The sequence below is a fragment of the Pituophis catenifer genome, unplaced genomic scaffold (genome assembly GCF_029215685.1).
Source record: "Pituophis catenifer annectens isolate HBS135680 unplaced genomic scaffold, rPitCat1.0.hap2 SCAF_3, whole genome shotgun sequence".
In the NCBI taxonomy this organism is placed as follows: Eukaryota; Metazoa; Chordata; class Lepidosauria; order Squamata; family Colubridae; genus Pituophis; species Pituophis catenifer.
In genome coordinates, this window is record NW_027256883.1 from 125451885 (window position 1) to 125475352 (window position 23468).

A 23468-nucleotide genomic window follows, 5' to 3' on the forward strand; every position below is an offset into this window, starting at 1 on the left:
CAAGGATAACACATTCAGGCCTTGAGGTAGATTAAATTTAAAAACGATAATGTGAGGGACAAAAACTGAGCTGCTGTTATTGCAGGGACACAGCTGGAAAACCCCAGGGTTCAAATACTGGAGATTCCAGCTGAGCGAAGAGTATAAAAATAAAATGAAAGGCTTAATGTTAGATATTGCAAAGGGATTGAAGATATTTTAGGTTTTAGACTAAAGCAGCATTGAAGAATTGGGAAAATGGTCCCTGGATTTTAGCTTGACTGCCTTCTGAACTCTAAGAGGGAAGGAGACATTACAGCAATGGAAGTTTTATCATTTCATATTTGAAGTATCTGACTCCTTCCAGGTAAATTCACAGAAAAGAGAAATATGGGCATAAGAAGTACTGCTGCACAGAACATTTATTCTGCATTTCTTTCTAACTGTTCTTATTCAGTGATAGAAAATAATTGTTGTTGACTTTTTACTCTGAGTAGAGAAATGTATTAAATTCATATGCGTTTCAGTTACAAGAAGACTTAGGCAAGCATGGGACTATCCTATTTTTCACTTATTTTTATCTTTCACCCGCCTGCAAAGATGTGTAAATACATCCATGAACCATGCAAAAACATTCCTTACTATCAATCACAATGTAAGGCATGACTAGAAAATCTGGGTTCGCATATATGCTTTAGAACTCAACTTGTATCAATGTCAACCAGAGTAGACAATAGCAAGAAGCTGAGACAATTACAATTTAAAAATTTAAGGTTCACTATATTCCTTATGGCTTTCATATCTCGGGTGTAAAAATCTGGACAACCACTAGATTGTAAAAAAAGAGATTCACAAAGTGATTACCTTTTGCTGACAGTCATCCTAGGCTCAGATGTAGTAGTCCTAGGTTGTTCATAGTTACTTTAAGATTTGACTACAGGTAGTCCTTGATTTACAACAGTTCATTTAGTGACCATTCAAAGTTACAATGGCACTGTAAAAAAGTGACTTATGATCGTTTTTCACAAATGTTGCAGCATCCCCATGGACATGTGATCAAAATTAAAATGCTTGGCAACTGACTCATAGTTTGATGGTGGCAGTGTCCTGGGATCACATGATCACATTTTGCGACCTTCTGACAAGCAAAGTCAATGGGGAAGCCAGATTCACTTAACAACAATGCTACTAACTTAACAACAATAGTGATTTACTTAACAACTGTGGCAAGAAAGGTAGTAAAATGAGGCAATCCTCACTTAACAAATGTCTTGCTTAGCAATGTAAATTTTGGGCTCAATTGTCGTTGTAAGCTGAGGACTACCCTGTATAGCATGGCTAAATGAGAAACAAAGTAGAAGAGATTTGCACAAGAAGTAGAAAGGAAAAGGAGCCGATATTAAACTGAGCCGTGGTGGCGCAGTGATTAGAATGCTGTATTGCAGGCTACTTCTGCTGACTGCCTGCAGTTCAGCAGTTCAAGTCTCACAGGCTCAAGGTTGACTCAGCCTTCCATCCTTCTGAGATCGGTAAAATGAGGACTCAGATTGTTGGGGCAATATGCTGACTCTATAAACTGCTTGGAGAGGGCTGTAAAGCACTGTGAAGCAGTATATTTATTTATTTTATTTATTTAATTTGTATACCGCCCTTCTCCAACAGGACTCAGCACTTACATATAAGTGTAAGTGCTATTGCTAAGCAACATTTTAATGTTATCTCTAACCTGATCACTGTGTATGTCTTGGAGTAGATGTAGGACTATCTGGGTCAGACAGACTATCTGGATCAGACGTACTGTATCAGGGTCAGACGTATCTGGGTCAGACGTACTGTAGCTCTTTTCATGTAAACACCTTTTGCGCATTCTTTATAAATGTTTTCCATCCAAGTATTTTAAGTAAACTCTTAAACTGATCCAACATCTTAAACTGATCCAAGGACTGCAAAATACAGATAATGGAATGTTTATCTGCATTGCTAAGCTTTATTTTTTATTTTAAAATGTCCCTATCTGTGATTTATAATGAAAAGAGGGCAGGAAGCCTTCCCTTGCTTCCATTCCTATTCTCACCCAGCCAGACTTTATTTATACATTAGTGGACCTTTTTAGCCATTACGACCATCTTACTCCAGAAGTTAATTAACACAAGTGCTATAATTTAATACAGTTAATGCTACTTGATGCCCTTTAATGTACCTTCCATTAGTGATATTATTGTAGTAGTACCCTGTAAATTAAAACAAGATCAAGATGAAGAGAGGCTCTCTTTAATTAAGGGACTAGCACACTGAACTCGTCTGTTATTCACTTGAGAAAACAGTCCTGATTTACTGAAGCAGGCTGTTCATAAGTCGGAATTAGTTTATGAGGATTATTAGGTTTCTCAAATAACGGCAGCACAATGAAGTTGCTGAAACTGCTAACCTCCATGTTTCCTCTTTTTTTATTATCTTAATAAGCATGCAACAAAAGGCAGCAAATGAAACTTGAATAAACAACAATGGAAGAGATGAGGTGTTTATCATCAGAATGCAGCATTTCCAGCCAAAATGCAATGTAAATTAGACAAATTTCATAGAAAAATACAGTTACTTGACAAAAGCAAATCGCATACGAATAATGAGTCTTATTTTCATTGCATTGAAAAGGCTTTTCTTTAGCTAGTAAGTTCTATGCAATAACTTTCATATACTTTCCCCCCTTACTTCTGTTTCAAAGGCCACAGTAAGAAACAGCATAATTAATAATTATTTTGTTCCTGCTTTGCTTGATTAGTATTGGATTTTTCAGATGGATTTTATACACTATGAGCATTCATGGACATTAACTACCTATTAATGTATTTTAACAATTATATTTAATTCAACTGGCATTCTTTTTTCAGATATAAGATGAAAGTTGGGATCTAGCAATTTGTATTTTTTGTTTAGGATTTCACTTTGATGGCGTAACTGTTCATGTTATTATTATTTGATTGTTGATCTGAAAACTTCTATATCAAGTTCAGTCATAGTTAATACAGTATACTTAAATCTGGTTATTGCTAACTACTTGATTTGGCTTTGAACCTCTTTAAGATCTTGAATATCAGAAAATATCTACTTACGTTTTCAAGCTGTCCCTGCATACATACCAAGAGACAAAAGAAAGCAATCTGCAAGGTTCCAAGTGAAAAAGTACAAAACACTGGAAAATTGGCCTGATTTTCTTGGGCAATGTATGCATTACAAAATGCTACATTACTGTCTGTATGTAATTTAGTAATCATATTTTAAAAATCTGTAGAGAACATACGTATCTTGAGCCTACACAGAACTGGAGGTTATTCAGTTATTCATTTCAAAGTGGAACAGCAAGATTAAGAGCTGTGATATTTCTAGCACTGAAGCTATGTTAAGATGCTCAAGGGTAGGAACATAATTAATTTAGTTTGCGATAGTGATGAATATCTGTAGCTTGGGTGGAAGGTTAGGGTGGAGCTTGTGAGTTGGTTTCCGAATATGATATTTCAATATCAGGCTAGGTAACATTTTCAGCAGAATTTAGGGTATGTAAGTGTCAGTGTTCTTCTGTTTATAAGGGCTTCGTGTGGTCAGTAGGTCTTGTGATTGTGAGGTCACATCGGGTCAGGGTCACTTCAGGTCAGGGTCTTGTGATGGCTCTTTTGATGTTACCTAGCCTGGTAACAAAATGTTCGGAAACCAACCCACAAGCTCATTAGAACGAACCTCCATCCTCTAGTTTCCAAATCAGACCTAGGCAGTGGTGAAATCCAAATTTTTTTACTACCGGTTCTGTGGGCGTGGCTTGGTGGGCGTGGTGTGGCTTGGTGGGCATGGCTTGGTGGGTGTGGCAGGGGAAGGATATTGCAAAATCTCCATTCCCACCCCACTCTGGGACTAGCCAGAGGTGGTATTTGCCGGTTGTCCGAACTACTCAAAATTTCTGCTAACAGTTCTCCAAACTGCTCAAAATTTCCATTACAGGTTCTCCAGAACCTATCAGAACCTGCTGGATTTCACCCCTGGACCTAGGCCTAAGGGCATCTGCATATGGGGGTGTTAAAAAAGTCAAACTGGCATCTATAACCATTCAATTGAAACCCTATCTTTTTTTACATGCAACAATAGATTGTAACGCAAGATCCACAATGGCAAAATAGCTACATCATAAGTAGCTATACTCATAAGGAGTTAATGGAAAGTGATGATCAGATCATCTTACAACATCTGGCTAGCTCCTGAATTCCCCCCCCAAATAATTTTGGAGATCAAAATGGATGCATTTGGTGGTATTCCAACTGCGTATAGGAAGCTTAACGGTGCCAGATTTTCTAATGTTTATCATTTTAACAGTTTTTTAATATGATTTTTATCTTATTTTATTACTGATGTTTTTAAAATTCTTAATTGGGAGCCACCCAGGGTTTGGTATAAAATGGGAGATTATATAATGTTTTAAATAAATAAACCACAGCACCTGTGAGTATAATTCTGCTGACCTTCACTCTGCATTAAATGCACTGGATTTTAAAAAAAACCATTAACACTGAATATTGCTCTGAAAAAGTTTACTATAACATAACTATGGAATTTTGCATGTAAATAAATATGTGCATTCAGCGAATATCTGCATAAACTACTTCCTATAATGTATGGCCAGTGCAATGGAAAACAGCTTGATTTCCCTCCCCCCTCATATTTAAGAATACATATAATATGTATTTATATGTATACAATAAAGTTGATATGAGATATATTAGAACTATTGGTTTTTTAAAAGTTCATTCTCATTTTTAAACTGCTGAATTTTGGAACTTGAACTGGCAGGAAACGGAAAAACTAATAATAATAAAATAATAATATAATACCCTATTTTCCCCAAAATCCCTGATAATAAGCCCAATCGGGTTTTTGAGTGCATGGCAATAAGGCCAAGCGCTTATTTCAGGGTTCAAAAAATATAAGTCAGGGTCTTATTTACGGGGAAACACGGTATAAGCAAAAGCTAAACATTCTGATCAGCTTCTTCCAGATGTCAAATGCTTACCATCATATAGATAGAAAGGACAGTATCCAGGATAGAAAGCCTTCTTAAGGTTTTATCAATGAAAGACAGGTAAGGATACAGGAGTTGAAATGAAGGAGGGGGAGGACTAACAAGAGGAGTTTTATCAGCACCAGCTATTTCTAAGAAGATGACCAACAACAACAAAAAAGGAAGTCACAAATATAATCTGCTAGGATAGGATTACATGGCAGATAATGTATTTTATCCTTTCTAGTATATGTTTGACACTAGAAAATTTAACAAGCCATGGCATCAGATAAAAGCTCTCTGCTATCCCCTCTAATTTTTAGAGTGACTGGAGCAACATTTTTGTTGTTGATTGTGGTGGTGGTTTTGGAAAAATCTATTTTGGAGAGCTGATTATTTTTTAAATGCTGCAATTCTCTTTCTCTCTCTCACCCCCCCCCTCAGTTTCTCTTTTCTCTATTATTTTTTATAAGAAAATGGCCACTTCAGAATTCAGATGAAAAGCTGAAACCCTTGCATTTTGAAGGTTTGGGGTTTTGGGTAATCGAGCTTCCTCTGCCATGCGACTTTTTCTTACGAATTTGTGTTCTTGTATGTAGCACTGATTCTGTCACACCAAATGCTTTAACCTAAATAAATGGACTAGGGGGCAGTGGTTCTCTACCTGTGGTTCCCAGACCCCTAAGGGGCCATGATGTCAGCACAGGGGATCCATGAAGGCTTGAAGAAATACTATGATTTAAACTTGAGTTAAATCTTGGTGATCCATGGCCATGATCCATGGCCACAAAAGGTATTTAAAGGGGGTAAAGAAAAACTTGAGAACCACTGGACTAGGGAAACACCATTGAATTCTGCTATAGATTTAAGTTGCTTTTCCCAAACCTAAAATACTTTAGGATGGGAAGAGTTTTCCTACAAAATATTGCTTTAAAATATACATAAGCTGCCTGCCTTTGACAGGAAGAGAATGATAAAATATGATATAGGTCAATATTGATGTAACAGGTACAAATAGGGTATCCAAATAACTATTAGTTTATGCATTTAAAGAACAGTTATGAACCCAAGAGCACTTTACTGTTTTGACATTTCAAATTAATAACTGTTAATACATGCCAGAAAAAGGGCAGGAAGAATGTTAACTAGGACCGCAGCTATTTTTTTCCAGTCTGAATTATTTCTTCTCATTAAAAACACATTTGCACTAAGTGCCAGTGTTGATAGGTTCAAATCAGAATAAGTTCCTGCTGTATGCTTGATATGCTATGTGATAAAAAAAAAACCTGAAGAGAACATATGCAAATGTACTATTAACATCTACAAGTTAAATAGCTTTTTCTCTCTTAGAACGAGGAGAAAAAAAAATCTTCCATTTTTCTTATGTTGAAATGGACAGCTCCATGTGCCAGAAACCTTGACATCAGATGTCACCCATTTCACAGGTCAAATATCATGAAAATCTTATTGAAAAAATGCAATTATTTCTACTTCTGGCAGGGAAACATGTCACAATATAGCCTCAGGGTAAAGTGGACACTATTGTTTTGACCACAAATAGCCTTCTCCAATCGGGCACCCTCCAGATATATAGACTAATTTCAATAATTCTCCAGAAGTACAGCCACTACTGAGAATTTTGAGGAATTAAAGACCACATATTTGGTAGACATCCATGTTGAAGAAAGAGTTGTAGAACATTCCTAAAAATAATTCTTGTCTTTGGCATGTATGTTGAGAAGTTCAAATGCATTTCAGAAATGATGAGTACAATATTACTTTGTATATTAACTATTATTTTTATATTTAATGTAAAATATTAAACATATATTAATAATATACAATATGAGTACAATATTAACAGAAAGATATGATGATAAGGGTAATAGATATGGATACCACTAAATGTTAGAACTAGGCACCTTATAACATATTGGTTTCACCTGCCAACAAAGCATGAGTGTTCAGATATGATCTAAGATTGGGTTCCAATCATCTAAAGAAGTCACAATGGATGCTGACTAGATTTTCTGAATACTAATATGTTTTTTTTTCTAACATGCAGAGCCAAATTCTTTCTTTGTACATATTCAGTGATCAAAGATGCCTTCAAGCTTTCCTCAAGTTTACAAATGATTGTAAAATAATCTAGTCGTTGCAGATAAAAGGAGAAGTTTTGCAAAGAAGGCTAAGGTAAAAATTCTTGACCGGATTCTTGACTGGATTCTTGCATGCATGGCTCTTGAGCCAAGAATGCAGACACACAATCTAACATATTAATAGCATAGATAAGATGAAAGTTTGTATACCAATGCATTGTCTGGTTCAGTTACGAATTCACCTTCATCTTCATCTAATATTGGGCAAAACAAATGTTCATCTACTTTGACAATATAAAACAATAATACCAGGGGTGAAATGCTGCCGGTTTGGTCCGGTTTGCCTGAACCGGTAGTAAATAATGCTACTGGTTTGCCGAACCGGTAGTAAAATATGTAAAAAAAAAAGTTCTGATGATCAGCTGAGCCATGCGCGATGGTCGGAACTTTTTTAGCATCTTTTTACTACTGGTTCTCTGGAACCGGTAGTTAAAAATGTTTTAAAAAGTATTTTTAAAAAAAGTTCCGCTGATAGCGGGGTTGCTCAGCTGATCATTGGAACTTTTTTTTTTTTTTTTTTTTACTTTTTAGGCATTTTTTACTACCAGTTTGGGTGAATAGATAGTAAAAAAAATGCTTTAAAAAAGTAAAAAAAAAAGGCTTGGGCGATAGTGGGCCACAGCTGATCACTCCCCCCCCACCAGTGCTGTTCTACTTACCTTCCCAAGTCTGCTTTCATTGTGTGCTGTGGATGCGCGCACGTACCTTGCATTTGGTGCATACTGCGCATGCGCGGCCAGTGAACCGGTATTAAACCGGTTCAGATTTCACCACTGAATAATACATGTTTGCTCTCTGAGTAAAATGAGTTGCTTGGAATACTTCAGTCCAAACAAGATTCTTAATGATTTACAAGTGCAGTATTTTTTCTCTCTCTCTCTCTATATATATATATTACTAAAATTCTTACCAGCATAGTATGACTTACTGCTATGCACCTTTCATATAATTTTATGCTTACTGAACTTTTTGACAGTAGTTTCCACTTTAAATGCAGCAGGACAAGGATTGACAATACTGAAGATATATCAGCCTCTTACCTAAAAATTAGCCAGCTAGCTACTTTTACAGACAAATATAGATTGCTCCTAAATATAGTAGATCTCAGTGAACTATGGCAATCCCTACAGAGGCTTAACTTTAAAAATCACTACATTTAGTTTTTATTTTCCCCTGGTATCGTAAAATTCCAGATGCTACAGCAATTACTGCAATCTTAAGTATGAATCATATAGTTTCATTAGATGAAAAAAACCAATGATCAGGAAAGTAACAAGTTTACTAGATTAATAAAACAGCAAATTTGCTTTCAAATGATAGCATGTGTCTGGGTCAATGCACTGCAGCAGGGAAGCGAAATGTAATTGTCAAAGATTCATAATTACATTGTTCCACAAATGACTTAAAATAAAATGCGTAGTTCTACACAAAGATGTTTGAATAGAGTCACTTTGTGTACTTGTGCCTTAGTTTCTGTTATTCCAATAGTTCCAACCTATGATATAGAGCAGGGGTATCAAACTCGCGGCCTGCGGGCCAGATGCATCACACGCTGGCTATACCCACTCCCATTTTAGCAAAGGGGGAAAAAGTCGCGATACATCACGCGAAGACAACGTGGCACCGTGAGTTTGACACCCCTGATTTAGAGGCATTGAAGTGTCTGCATGGGTACCGCAGTTGGTCTCTGGTACGAAATGAAAATAATTTTTGACATGGCCACAATCTTACAAGGTTTTGATGAAAATCCAACGACATTTCGGCCCTTCCAAATTTCACAAGATCATAGGTAGGAAAATCCACTTTTTATTTTTATTAGAGTCCTTTGGAAGCACTAAAGTGGGATCACTTATACTTTGGTGCCCACAGGCTGTATGGTCCTGATCTTTGGCTTAGGTCGGGGATGGGCAACTGTGGCCCTTTTACAACCTGTGGACTTCAACTCCCAGAATTCCTGAGTTAGCCAAGCTGGCTCAGGAATTTTGGGAGTTGAAGTCCACAGGTTGTAAAAGGGCCACAGTTACCCACCTCTGGCTTAGGTAATAATTTCTCAAAATTTAACACTGTTAACATAGTATCCTAGTTCATATAAAGAAAAGCAATGGTGCTTATGAAATCATGGATTTCATGCATGCAATATGTCCTGCATATATTCTACAGGTAGTTCTTGACTTACAGCCAACTGTAAGCAACTGTTCAAAGTTGCAATGGCACTGAAAAAAGTGTCTTACAACTGGTCCTCACACTTATGACCATCACAACATCCCCACATTTGTCTGAACAAAATTTGGGCACTTGGGAACTGGCATGTATTTACAATGGTAGCAGTGTCCTGGGCTCATCTGTGACCTTCCCAGCTGGCTTCCAACAAGCACAGTCAATGGGGAAAGCTGGATTTGTTTAATGACCATGCGATTAACTTAACAACTGCAGGGATCCACTAAAATGCAGGGATTTGTTTAACAACCATGCAAAAAAAAGTTATAAAATAGGGCACAGCTCACCTAGCAACTGTCTTGCTTAGGAAATTCTGGCCCCCGTTGTAGTCATAAATTGATTACTACTTATTGAGAAGCAGCAATCTTACTTCCGATTTTTTTAAAAAATCTTTACTGTATTATTTTAGAAATGCAATCCTATATTGAAAATCATCCAATTGAGAAATTGGAGAATATTGGTAAACACTAACCTGTGGAATATTTTTACTGGCCTAGAACTGCTGGCACAACCCAGAGATCCATAAAATGAAAGATGGTAACTAAATATTATCAAGAGGAAGGCAAGGTAGGAAGGCAGAGACAAAGAGGACCACAGCTGTAAACAGGATAGGATTTGTTTGCCCAGTCCTAACATGTCTGCCATCTTTATAATATTTCCATTTTTATTTTTCTAATGCATTTTTCCATGTGCTCATTGACGGAGCAAGCGCTGGAGTTAGAAGCCATTCTATTGGCGCAGAGGTAGCATAGATTAGGCATAGATGATTGGGCATAGAAAAATGAAAGGTTGCATGACCCCACAAGCAATTCCTTTTGAATGACAGCTCTCCCAAATCTCAACGAAATGCACTCTTCAAAAATTAAAATCATCTCTTGCATTCCAAATGGTTTTTTCTTCATTAAAGGCAAGACTCCACCAGGAAGTTTTCATCAAGAAGCCCCAGACATTTGAGCAGCCTGTGTACATTTCACAATGGACCCTTACAGAAGTGGTATTCAGCACTTCTGGTCAGCAGGTTCTGACCAGTTCTGGAGAACCGGTAGCGGAAATTTTTTTTTTTTTATTGAAAAAGTTTTAAAAACAAACACATTTTCCCCACAACCCCCCACCACCCCCCACCACCCCCCCTCCCCCTCCCCGACTTCCCAGAGCAGAACACAAGGTATTTCTATTGATCTCTAACAATAATCTAAATTGCATAACCAATCATTAAACTAACATCCCTATAAAAAAAATTCTTAACCCCCCATATATAAAATCCTATTTCTTAAACATAATACTTCTAATGTCACTTATATAACGCTTATACAAATAAAAGAAATCATTCATAAGCTATTTGATATTTTTTGGTCTGATACTTATTTTGTATATAATCAATCCATCTTCTCCAGTCCTGTATGTACCTTTCCTGTGTATGATCCTTCAGATATGCTGAAATTTTAGCCATTTCAGCTAAATTAGTTACTTTCAGTATCCAGTCATCAATAGTAGGCAAAAAGTCCTTCTTCCAGTATTGTGCTACCAGCAATCTTGCTGCTGTTATCAAGTTCAAAATCAATTTAGTCTCTGCAACTGTACAGTCCGTAGTTATACCCAATAAGAACAACTGTGGAGTAAATTTCAGTCTCTTTTTAAGAATATTCTGCATCACCCACCAAATCTTTATCCAAAATGCTTTGATTTTTCTACAAGTCCACCATATATGATAATAAGTTGCATCATCACAGTCACATCTCCAACATTTAGCTTGCACATTAGAATACATACATGATAATTTTTTAGGATCTAAATGCCATCTATAAAACATTTTATAAAAATTTTCTCTTAAATTTTGTGCTTGTGTAAATTTCACATTTCTAATCCAAATCTTTTCCCAAGTTTCCATCATTACTGGCTCTTGAAAATTTTGTGCCCATTTAATCATACAGTCTTTAACCAATTCTGTCTCAGAATCTATTTCCAATAAAGCATTATACAACCTTTTAATATGCATTTGTTTTTGATCTCTAATTTGTTTTACCAAATTCTCCTCATTTTGCACAAAGCCAATTTTTTGATCTTCCTTCCATCTAGCTTGAAGTTGACCATACTGAAACCATGTATAAATTATACCTTCTTCTCTCAGTATATCTAAAGATTTCAAATACATTACCCCCCTTTCCATAATAAGAAGCTCTTTATAAGTAATCACCTCCTGTTTTTGTTCTATACTTATATTTTCTATTGCATGTCTAGGATTTGCCCATAAAGGTATCTTATAATTTAACTTATATTGATATTTTTTCCAAACCCTTAACAAAGCATTTCTTAATATATGAACCTTAAATACTTTATCCACTTTTTTGTCATATAACAAATAGGCATGCCATCCATATAACAAATCATAACCTTCTAAATTCAAAATTCTCCCCTCAGTTAAATTAAACCAATCACTGATTTGTGATAAAACCGCTGCTTCATAATATAATCTTAAATTAGGCATTTTAAGACCCCCTCTTTCACGTGTATCTTGTATAATTTTCATTTTTATTCTGGGTTTTTTCCCAGCCCAAATAAAAGTATTAACACCTTTCTGCCATTCTCTCAAATTTTCGTCTTTCTTAAGCACAGGTATCATTTGGAACAGAAATAAAAATCTAGGTAAAACATTCATTTTAATTGCTGCAATTCTTCCCAATAAAGACAACTGTAATTTTTTCCAATTTTCCATATCCTTCTGTACCTTCTGCCAAAGTACCTCATAATTGTTTTTGTATAATTTTGTATTTGAAGCTGCTATGTATACCCCTAGATATTTAACCTTTTTAACTATTTCAAAATCTGTTAATCTTGCTAATTTGTCTCTTTCAAATGTAGTCATATTTTTAACTATCATCTTTGTCTTATGTGAATTAACTTTGAATCCTGATACCTTCCCATATTGATTAATTATATCCAATATGTATGGAGCCGACTCTATAGGTTGAGATAAGGTAATAACCAAATCATCTGCAAAGGCTCTTAATCTGTAATCTTGTTGTCTAATTACAATACCCTTCAATTTTTGTGAATCACGTATCTTATTCAGTAATACCTCCAAAGTCAAAATAAATAATAATGGGGACAGAGGACACCCCTGTCTTGTTCCTTTCTCAATTTTAAAAGCCTCTGTTAAACCTCCATTAACTATGATTTGTGCTGATTGCTGCTGGTATATCGCTCTAATTGATTGTGTAAAATATTCCCCAAAGCGCATTTTCTCTATTATCTTAAATAAAAATTGCCAGTTCAAACGATCAAATGCCTTCTCTGCATCCAAGAATATAAACGCTGCAGGGACTTGATTATTTTTTTCCAAATATTCCAATAAGTTTACAATTTGTCTAACATTGTATCTCATTTGTCTACCTTTTATAAACCCTGATTGATCATTGTGAATTATTTGTTGCATAACTGGCATTAGTCTATTAGCTAATATTTTAGCAAAAATCTTATAATCAGTATTCAGAAGTGAAATTGGCCTGAAATTCTCCGGTTTAATGGAATTTCGGTCCTCCTTTGGAATTAGTGAAACAAAGGCTGTTTTCCAAGAGGGTGGTACTCCTCCTCCTAATTGTATCTTATTAAATAAATTTTTTAGTGGTTCTAACATTTCGGATTGTAAGTGTTTATAATAAACAGCTGTTAGTCCATCTGTTCCCGGAGCCTTACCTATTTTTAATTGTTTAATTGCTCCTACAATTTCCTCAGAAGTTATTGGCTGATTCAATCTATCTCTCTGTTCCAACGTTAATTCAGGAATCTCCATCTTTAGATATCTATCAATATCATCATCTTGAATTGCATCTTTAGCATATAATTTTGTGTAAAACTCCAAAAAAGCCTTTTTTATTAAATTCTGTTGATAAATCTCTTTACCTCTAAATTCTATTTTATCTATAATACGTGATTTCTGTTTTTTCCTCATCGTGTAAGCCAACCATCTCCCAGGTTTATTAGCATTACAAAATGTGTTATGTCTGGCATATTGTATGCTAGTTGCTACTTGCCCCGCCATTAACATATTAAATTGCTCTCTTAAAATATTAATCATATCTTTTGCCTTTTTATCTCCCGGATTAATTATAAGCAATTGTTCTTTCTTTTTAATTTCCTCCTCTATCTCTTTCCGTCTATTTTGTTGTTTTAATCTATGTTTATTATTCAAAAAGATTAATGTTCCTCTCATATAAGCCTTACACGCATCCCATACCATCTCCATCGAAGTTCCTTTGTTCATATTATTAATAAAAAATTCTTTCATTTGTTTTTTAAGCTCACACAGATTGTCTTCATATCTGAATAAATTCTCATTTAACCTCCAAGACCTCCTTTCCCCTCTCTCCTGCTCTAATTCCACCCAAACTGGGCTATGATCAGTTAAAGTTCTTGGACATATCTTCGTACTCTTCACCCTAGAAAAAAGATCGTTTGTAGTTAATATAAAATCAATCCTCGAAAAAGATTGGTGCCTGTCTGAGAAAAAAGTAAAATCACTCTCCAATACATTCCTTTCTCTCCAAACGTCTCTAAGCTCCATATCCTCCAAAATATCAAAAAAAGATTTAGGCAACTTAGCACGCATGGAGATCTTGGAAAGACTTTTTTTATCTTTCTGGGTATCTAATACCCCATTCCAATCACCCATTAAAAATAAGGATCTATAGTCCCATTGTAGTATTTTGGTATGTAAAAGTTTGTAAAATTTATCTTGTTGTTGATTAGGTGCATATACTCCAATTACAAGCAGCTTCCCACTCTGTGTTATTAATTCAATTGCGATATATCTACCTTGAGTATCAGCCTCAATTAAATTGGCCACTAAGCCTCTTTTAACATATATTACTAGGCCGTTTTTCTTTTCTGGTGCTGATGCCACAAAATGTATACCTAATTTCGAATTTATCAAGTACTTTTGATCTGAAGATTTAATATGCGTTTCTTGCAAACAAATAACATCGTTCTGAAATTGCTTCAAATAATGAAATATTTTCTTTCTTTTTTGTGGAGAATTTAAACCGTTAACATTCCAAGATAGAAATTTAATTGCCATCTCTGGGCATTCCAAGCTTCGAGAGCATCAGCTGAACCTCCTCCGCCATTTTAGACTTCGGCCTAGCTCCTCCCACTGCTTGCATTTTTTGGGCTTGTTGAGTTGAATCTTGAGGCTGTTGCGCCATATGTTGTTTATAGGTAGCCCTTGTCAGTCGTTGATCTTTTGGCAGCTGAATCATCGTTAATGACTCCAAGGTTGGTGGTGGACCCCCAGTCAGTAATGGATCTTCTTCCAGAATAGCTCCTCCAGCTAATACTTGAGCATAGGTTTGTGGTTGCCCTCCATCTTTCTCTTGTTGAGTAATTTCCAATTGCTTTCTAGCACCCCCTGGTGAGGGTGGCCTTCCAGCCTTTAAAACATTGGCATAAAAATCTTTTGCTTTTCCAACTGTGTTTAAGCGATGTCTTTGCCCAGCGTATGGCACTATTATCCCAAATGGGACATCCCATCTGTACTGAATTTGCTGGTTTCTTAGTTCGTTCACCAAAAAACCAAACTGCTTTCTATCTCTTAACATTTTAGGAGGAAGCTCTTTCAGGACCACCAGCTCTTGTCCTTCCACTTTAATCTTATTTCTATAAGACGCTTGCAAAATGTCATTTCTAACTCTCCTTGTTGTAAAATAGATCACCACATCTCTTGGTAGCTGCTTTTGTTTTGCCAGCCAGGAATTGACCCTGTAAATTTTGTCCATTTGAATTGCCACATCTGCTGGCCTTTCTGGAATCAGCTCTGCTAAAGCATTGGAGCAAACATCTTTTAAATTTTCACCACTCTTTTCTTTCAAACCTCTCAGCCTCAGGGCAAATTCCATTGACCTGTACTGTAACATAACCATCTCGTCATCCACTTTCTCTGTCTGTATCATAACCTCTCCCAGTTTAGTTGCAATCTCCAAATTAGCATCATCAATTTCCCGCACTCTCTCCTCAATCTTTAACATGTGAGTAGCCAATCCTGAAACTGCAAAAACAATGTCATCTCTTATTTCATCATGTTTTTCCTCCACCACACTTGTAAGTTTCTTTAACTCCTCTGAAAATCCTTTCATCATTTCTGTCTGATTATTCAGGGCACCCATTATAAATTCTTTAAGGTCTTGTGACTGTGTATCAGCCGGAAGTTGTTGTTTTTGAGTCACTACAGGGGAACCTCCTCCCCCTTTAGAAGTTGGTGGCTTTAGTTGTTTAGCAGCCATTTTATTTAAAGAAAAGTTTTCCTTTTACAGCCAGAAAATCTTGTAAACAGTCTTAGAAAGTATATTCCAAAGTTTTTCCAAAGTAAACAATCCTCTCTTCAAACTATACTCAAAGCCCAGTAGTTTTCTCTTCAGGCAGAGGGCTATTAACAAGCAGTTTCCTTTTAACTTTCACTTTCCCTTCCGCCCATAACAAAGGCTTCCTCCCAGCCTCCAGCTCCAGAGAGCTCCGTTTGCAACAATGTATTCACAGAGTTAAGTTCTGTTTCTCTTAAAAAGCTTGCACTCTTGCTTCCGCTCTGTCTGCCTTGTTGAAAATCATTAAAACTCACTGTTTGCCGGCAGAATTGGATGCAGACGTCTTGCTCTGAAGACAGAGGCACCAGCGATCCGGAGCGATGGGAGGGGTCGGTAGCGGAAATTTTGAATAGTTCAGAGAACCAGTAAATACCACCTCTGACTGGCCTGCCCCCCATCTATTCTCTGCCCCAGCTGATCGGGAAGACATGGGGATTTTGCAGTAACCTTCCCCTGGAGTGGGGAGGGAATGGAGATTTTATAGTATCCTTCCCCTGGAGTGGGGTGGGAATGGAAATTTTACAGTATCCTTCCCCTGCCATGCCCACCAAGCCACGCCCACCGAGCCATGCCATGCCCACCAAGCCACACCCACAGAACTGGTAGTAAAAAAAAATTTGAATCCCACCGTCACAAATCTTCAATCTCTGGCAACTTCCTACGGTTCATAGTAACATTGTGTCTGCTTCCATAAAAAAAAAAAAGACATTTACAATTTTTTTCTTTTGCATTTATTTCATTAGATGTGATGTCTACTGCTTCTCCTTAGATAATGCACCATTTCTCCTCTGTTTCTGCCTAATTCAGAGGCATGGGGGCTCAGTGGCTTAAAAGACGCCACCAGAGAAGATTTGTTGTGGTCCGCCAGCAGCCTGCGGAGCTGGCAGCAGAATCAGACAGCGAGGAGGCTCAGGAGGAACATGGGCCAGTCCTGGAGTCTGGGGAAAGCTCGGACAAGGGCTCTGCATTGGGAGGCAGAGATGGGACCAGGGCCATTTGGGAGTTATGTGCAGACTCTGGAACCTCCAGAGTCGGACATCAGAGAGGAAGAGGAACAGGGGGAGCTTTTTCCTAGTGCGCACATGTGCAGAGCTTCCAGAAGGCAAGAACAGTTAAAACAAAAGGGACAACTCGGGAGTAAGGCTTGGAGATGATTGGCCCCTCCCATAAGACATAAAGGAAAAGCAAAGGCATGTAGGCCTTTGCAGGAAGCAACATTGTGGATGATGTCAGTTTGTACTTTGAAGCTCCGTTTTTGACTCTGTGTTTCCGTGTGGCCTTGCCAAGATAATTGCCAATTAGGTCTCTGGCAGCATGTCAAAGAAGATAAAGGTGGGTGTTTACCAGCCTTATCCGAAGGATTGTGGTAGACTTCTGTTGGACTATTTATAAACACTTGGTGATTCAGCATGTGCTGTGAATGAAAGGAATTCACAGCTGCTAAAATAAAAAAGGGGGTTTTGGGACTAATTGTGTGCTTTTTATTATATCAGGAAGCCTAGGTCAGAACAAGATCTGTGCTCCAGTGGTTTGAGTCCTAGCACCAGGTGATGGAGTGAGTTCCCTTCACTCGCCTTAGTTGCTGCCAACCTAGCAGTTTGAAAACATGTAAATTATGAGTAGATAAATAGGTACCACTTCAGTGGGAAGATAACAGCACTCCATGTTTTGCCATACTGTGCTGTGGGTGTGATGTCATGCTGGTCACATGACCAGGCAAAATGTCTTTGGACAGCATTGGCTCAATGGTCTAAAAATGGAAATGGGCACTGTCCCCTAGAATTATGACTAACGGAGTCAGACAAAACTGCAGAGACTTCTTTACTTTTACCTCTGCCTAATACATCTTCCATGTCGCCCATCTCCTCCCACTTGTGACTGCGTGACTGTAACTTTGTTGTTTGTATCCTAGCGATTTATATTGATATTGATTGTTTCCTAGTAGGATTCGATTGCTTATTGTACTGTATGACTGTCACTGGGTGTTGTTATGCCTTGTGATTCTTGATGAGTGTATCTTGCCCTTTTATGTACACTGAGAGCATATGCACTAAAGACAAATTCCTTGTGTATCCAATCACACTTGGCCAATAAAGAATTCTATATCCAGCTCTTTAGAAAATAATAGTTTTAATGTACATCCAGAAATGGCACTGGATGTGTTAACCCTAATGTGTGCTTTGTGAACATAGCCTTTTTCTTTTCTTTTTTTACTTTTCATTCGATACAGAAATACTTCTAAACCACTTAGCAATTGGAACTTGCCAAGCTAAACCTCAATCATCAACCCACACATCTCGTGTCTGATGCTGTAAATCATGGGAAGGCAACCAGGTAGCTTTAAAGAATATCACTCCATCCAATCCTAGGCATGATTTCAAAGGTCTACTACAGGCAATCATTTGAGAATTCTGACAAAAGTGACCTGTTTCTTCCCTGTGCCCTATTTGTGAGAAAGGAAGAAAAGAAAGAGGAAAAGAATATAATACAGAAAGTGAGAAAAGGAAGGAAGGAAAACTTTGGCCATTATTGTAGTGTATGAAGGTCAAATATCTCCCAAAATATTGCTGTTGTGAGAACATGGCCATTAAGAAAGAAAAACAATACCCTAATGTTCATTCATGTATAGTAATTGTAACTGGTGTTCCACTTGCTATCATTAGAATTAAAAATCAATAAATTAAAAGTGGTCCTCAACTTACAACCATTCATTTAACAACTGTTTGAAGTTACAATGGCATTGGAAAAAGTGACTTACAGTCGGTACTCGAATTTATAACTGTTGCAGCATTCCCACAGTCACGTGATCAAAATTCGGGTGCTTGGCAATCAGCAATCGGTATTTACAATCAGTTGCAGCATTCTGGGGTCATGTAAGCCAGCCAGCTTCCAATAAGCAAAGACAATGGGGGAAGCCAGATTCATTTAACAACTGTGTTATCAATTTAACAACTGCAAGTAATTCACTTAACAACTTTGGCAAGAAAGGTGATCGCTTAACAACTGATTTGCTTAACACCTGAAATTCTGGTCTCAATTGTAGTTGTAAATTGAGGACTATCTTTATAGCATATATGTATGTATGTATGTATGTACATATGTATGTATATATATATGTGTGGGTGTGGGTATGTATGTGTGCAAAAGGTTGTATACATTGCAAATCACAATAGTTCAATAATTTGATTTAGAAAGGGAAGAGAAAAGGAAGTAAAAAAGGAAGTTAATGTGACTGAAAGAAAATACGCATATATACTTGTTTATGTTCTCTTACCTTCCAACTACTTTTATGTCAGAGATTGCATAAAAGTAGCGTGTCAAGTGCTGTGGATCCACATATAATTCCCCAGTTGCTGGCCTGAGCAGTCTTATCCTCAAGTCTGTGACAGTAAAGAAATCTCTTAGGTTCTTGGTTGTATCGAGCTGCCCATAGAGAGAAGCCATATTATGAAGCCGAGGCCCAGCAAAAAATGCAAATCTATCCTTAATCTCAAAGTGGAGGATTTTACTGTTGGCCATGTACCCCGTGGAATATTCTTCTGTGCAAATGATTTCTAGGACTGTCTGTTGAGATAAATCCCTCACTGTTTTTGGTTCCATGTTAAAAGCATTTAGACAATCTGTAGCATAATATTGGTATGGTTGCCATGTCCGACCATAGTCGAGGGACTTCTCCAGGATCATTAGGTCTGGACGGCCGGATTCAAAGGTGATGACTATGTTGTCCGTGAGTTCGACGGTTTTGTTCCAATACAGGGTAATATTCACTTGGAGAGGCTTTGGGTAACCTTTCCATGTGGTTGATTGCCAAAAGGTGTAGGGATGCCTTCCTTCGGCATCAAACATCAGTTCGGGTGGATGTGCCAGTTCATCAATGGTTGCGTCACACTCATTGCACATGTAGGGATTCCCCTGGAAAGAAGGGGGGAAAAACAGCTGTAAGAAGTGTGGTTGCCAGGATAAAAGGTTTCTATGAGAGTAGAGCAACTAGTTTCCATTATCAATAGCAATAAATTTATATACCGTTTCACAGTGCTTTACAGCCCTCTCCAAGCAGTTTACAGAGTCAACATATCTCTCCCAACAATCTGGATCCTCATTTTACCAACCTTGGAAGGTCAGAAGGCCGAGTCCACCTTGAGCCAGTCGGGATAGAACACCTGGCAGTGAGCAGCAGAGCCTGCAATATTGCATTTTAACCACTGCACCACCACAGTTCTTACCCTATTCAACCTATCAAATAAGAACTGGCAAATGTTGCATGCTGGAAAGAGCAGTAGTTTAGGTCAGGTTGGAGAAGCTGGAAAAAATTGTAGTTTCCAGTAACCAGTAGCCTTGGTGGTTGAGAAAACTGGGAACTGTTCACTAACATCTGGAAAATCATAGAGTTTCCACCTCAATTTCAGTATTTTAAGGCATTCTTCGATATACAGAGTATCCTTCACTATGAAATTAATTTAAAAATGGATGGGCAGGAATGAAATTTGCAAATGCTTCTTCAAAACCAAATTATATGAATTTACTGGATTCCCTTGCATTTTCCTGAAATTGTTTAACTCCCATAGAATCTTCCTTTAGCTATACAGAAGGGAAAGACTAAATTATTCTGAGTTGTTAGTGATTCACCCTGGGATTTCTCTCATGCCAAGAGTGGGTTCTACCACTGAACCACAGAGATATAATTCTGGATTTTGGACCTCTTCCCACAGGCCAGATTTCAATTCTTAATTTTAATAGAAGCTTTGCAAACATATTGTTTTATAAAAGGAAAAAAGAAAAGAATAAAGAGATCAGAGCTCTTAAAGAAGAACAATGATTTGGCATTATCACACATAAAAATAAACTTCTCAAATTTTGAATTTCAAGAAGCATCTAGTTTTCTGTTATTTAAGTCATCTATGCAAAGTCACCATGCACAGAGCCATGTGGAGGAAGTTAACTTTTGATGTGGCTGAACAATAATGAGGACATCTTTCTAGGAAGTGCATCCCCACTTTGTTATTTCATGTTAAACCCTTGTGCTTCTCTACATGGCGGCACTAGAATAAATATTACGTTTTCAATACCTGCTATTCTTAAATGTTGGTTGTTTCCCAGCATTCCTCAAATATTTAGACCATCCGGAGATAGCTAAATTGTGTTTGTACAACATGCAACTTCAAGAACTAGAAATGTGGAATTGGGCATAATCTTTAACTTGTAAACAAGAAAAAAAAAGAATTCTAGATATAAGGGACAAGATATGAAAAATTATGGTTAATGTTTGCTGAACTCTCAAATGTTTCACAGATAATTACATAGCGTTCAGTGAATGAAAACTGGAGCTCAGTGTCCTGGATAGCTTTTGGTCCAACCCATGAATATAAAATCCAAATTATGCATAATAATTTTAAATATCAGATGGTGAAACATAGGGGAGGTACACTCAGCTTAGCATTAAAGCACATGTTTCGTATGCAGAAGATAATAGGTTCAATCTTTGGTTTCTCAAAGTACAGTTGGGAAAAATCTGTTCTGAAACTCCAGAAAGTTGCTATCAGTATCGACTCAGAAGAGGGCAACTTCTGGTTTCTTATGACAAATAGCAAAAGTGATTATTCTCAGCATAGAAACTGAATTACTTGGGTTCAGATTCTATTTTACTTGGTTCTTGGATTTCTGACAATAAAAAACTTTCATGAAATCAAAGGCACAGTCCAGCTGTGCTTAAAGCACTGATAAATTCTACTGATTCCAGGAGCAAAAACGGAATTTATTTTGGTAGGATTATAATAGTGTTTCTATCAAATCTAGTTATGTCCAGAATCCAATTTTTCCCCATCATCCCTCAGCATTATATCGATGATTATATATTACACTACCCCGGTGTAGTTATTTTACAGCTGGATTTTTACCTTATCAGACTGGACTTCTCCAATAAAACAAAATGCCTGATTTATTTATTGGAACAAGAATTATCTAGCCTTGCCACTTGCTTCGACAAAAACCTTTCCACACACTTGTGCGCTTAGGAAATGCTGATGTTCCGCTCAGTAGGATTTCAAGAGGAAAAATTAATATACCCTGAGCAAGCTGCCTATAATCAACTCACAAAGGATGAACAACAATGCAATAACTGGGTTTGGCTTTAGATGTGTGCCGTGTTTCTTCACGGAAAGGATATTGCTTATCAGAACAGTTCACATAAACGGTTCCTTCTAACTCAAATGGGTTGAAGCCTATTATACAGAGTTTGGGAATTCCTTTCTAAAACAATGCCAGTTATATCATCTCATTTTCCCTTTGTCCCATAGCCTCTAATATATCATTCCTAACAGGGTGCTCTTTATGGATATCTTCCTTCAAAGACATTTATGCTGTTCTCTACAAACCATTCCGTGGTGCTGCAGACTACAAGCTTAGAGACTTGGTCCAGACATCTGCTCCCATATTAGCTGCTCCAGGCTAGCAAACTATTTGACATAACCCCTTTCTCTCTCCCTCCTCCTTGCAATCCCGTAGCTGCTTCTTCAATTTATCAAGGCCAGGTAATCCGCCACTTGATTAGGTAGGTGATGACAACAGCTCAGCCTGGATGGCAGCCTGAGGTGGTAGCTGAAGATATGAACTCCGTGTTTATATATAATCTCACCAATAAATGGGCAGCTTTTACTGCAGCTCTTCCTCTGTAGCAAGGTGAAAGTGAATTATTCTCCTCTTGACCTTTTCCCACATTAACTTGAGTTGCTGCCACTTTTGCCTTCACAGCAAAAGGCCATCTCATTTGGAGCCTGGGAGTATAGCTTGAGTATGCTGTTCCATGAGCATTACAGCCGGCTCAAAATCCTGTCTCTTAACTCATCCGTGTATCAATCAGATCAGCTGCTGCTGGCAGCTCAAATCCAATGGATTGCAAACTGTGACACATGGCTGCAGTTTAATGCCGACCTTGTTAGTGGCAAGCACAGCACAGACTCTGTGACACTTTGAAGAACCCCACAATCTTATAGATAGATCTGGGTGGAAATGAATTTGCTCCATCTTAAGGTACAAGTCAACTGTGGGCCAGCATGTAGGAAATGCAAGACACAGAAAAGTGGAAACTTTTCCCCTAACTGGTATGGTTTGACGATGACAACGTTCCATCCAGGCTTTTGCTCATGAAGCATCTATTCTCATTTCATCCCACAACAACAATCCTGTGAATTTGGCTAGACAGAGAGCCCAAAATCATCTATGAGATTCTGTGGCTGAAGATGGTCTTAAACCTGTTTTCCCTAGAGCCGTGATGGCAAACCTATGGCACGCATGCCACAGGTGGCATGTGGAGCCATATCTTCGGGCATGCAAGCCATTGCCCTAGTTCAGCTCCAGCCTGCATGCACATGCTGGCCATCTGATTTTCAGCTAGTCCCGCCCACACCTCCCCTCTTAGGAGTTTCCACGTGGCCTGTTTAGGATGCCAGGTAAATTCAGGGCTCACGCGGAGGCTCTGGGAGGGCATTTTCAGCCTCCGAATGGCCTCCGGGGGTGGGTGGGGGAGGCCGTTTTCACTCTCTGGAGGCTTCAGATAGGCTTGCTAGGCCCAAAACAGGCGCAGGGGGGTCATGTGTGTATGTGCGGGGGAGGGTAGGGGAGTTATGTGTGCATGTGCAGGAGAACGCGGGGGTTCATGTGCTCATGTGGAGGGTGTGGGCATGGGGAGCATTGAATTATGGGTGTGGGCACACACGCATGTGA

At 37.9% G+C, this 23468-nt stretch overlaps 1 protein-coding gene across 2 annotated transcripts in view; it reads right to left on the minus strand.

Annotated features, from left to right (window-relative positions):
- The window catches only part of NTNG1 (netrin G1), a 261252-nt gene that overhangs the window by 143664 nt on the left and 94120 nt on the right, over nt 1-23468 (minus strand). For both annotated transcript variants that reach the window (XM_070939340.1, XM_070939339.1), the window contains exon 2: nt 19024-19661. In XM_070939340.1, coding sequence (XP_070795441.1) covers nt 19024-19661 — 638 coding nt within the window. The remainder of the gene's footprint in view (nt 1-19023; nt 19662-23468) is intronic.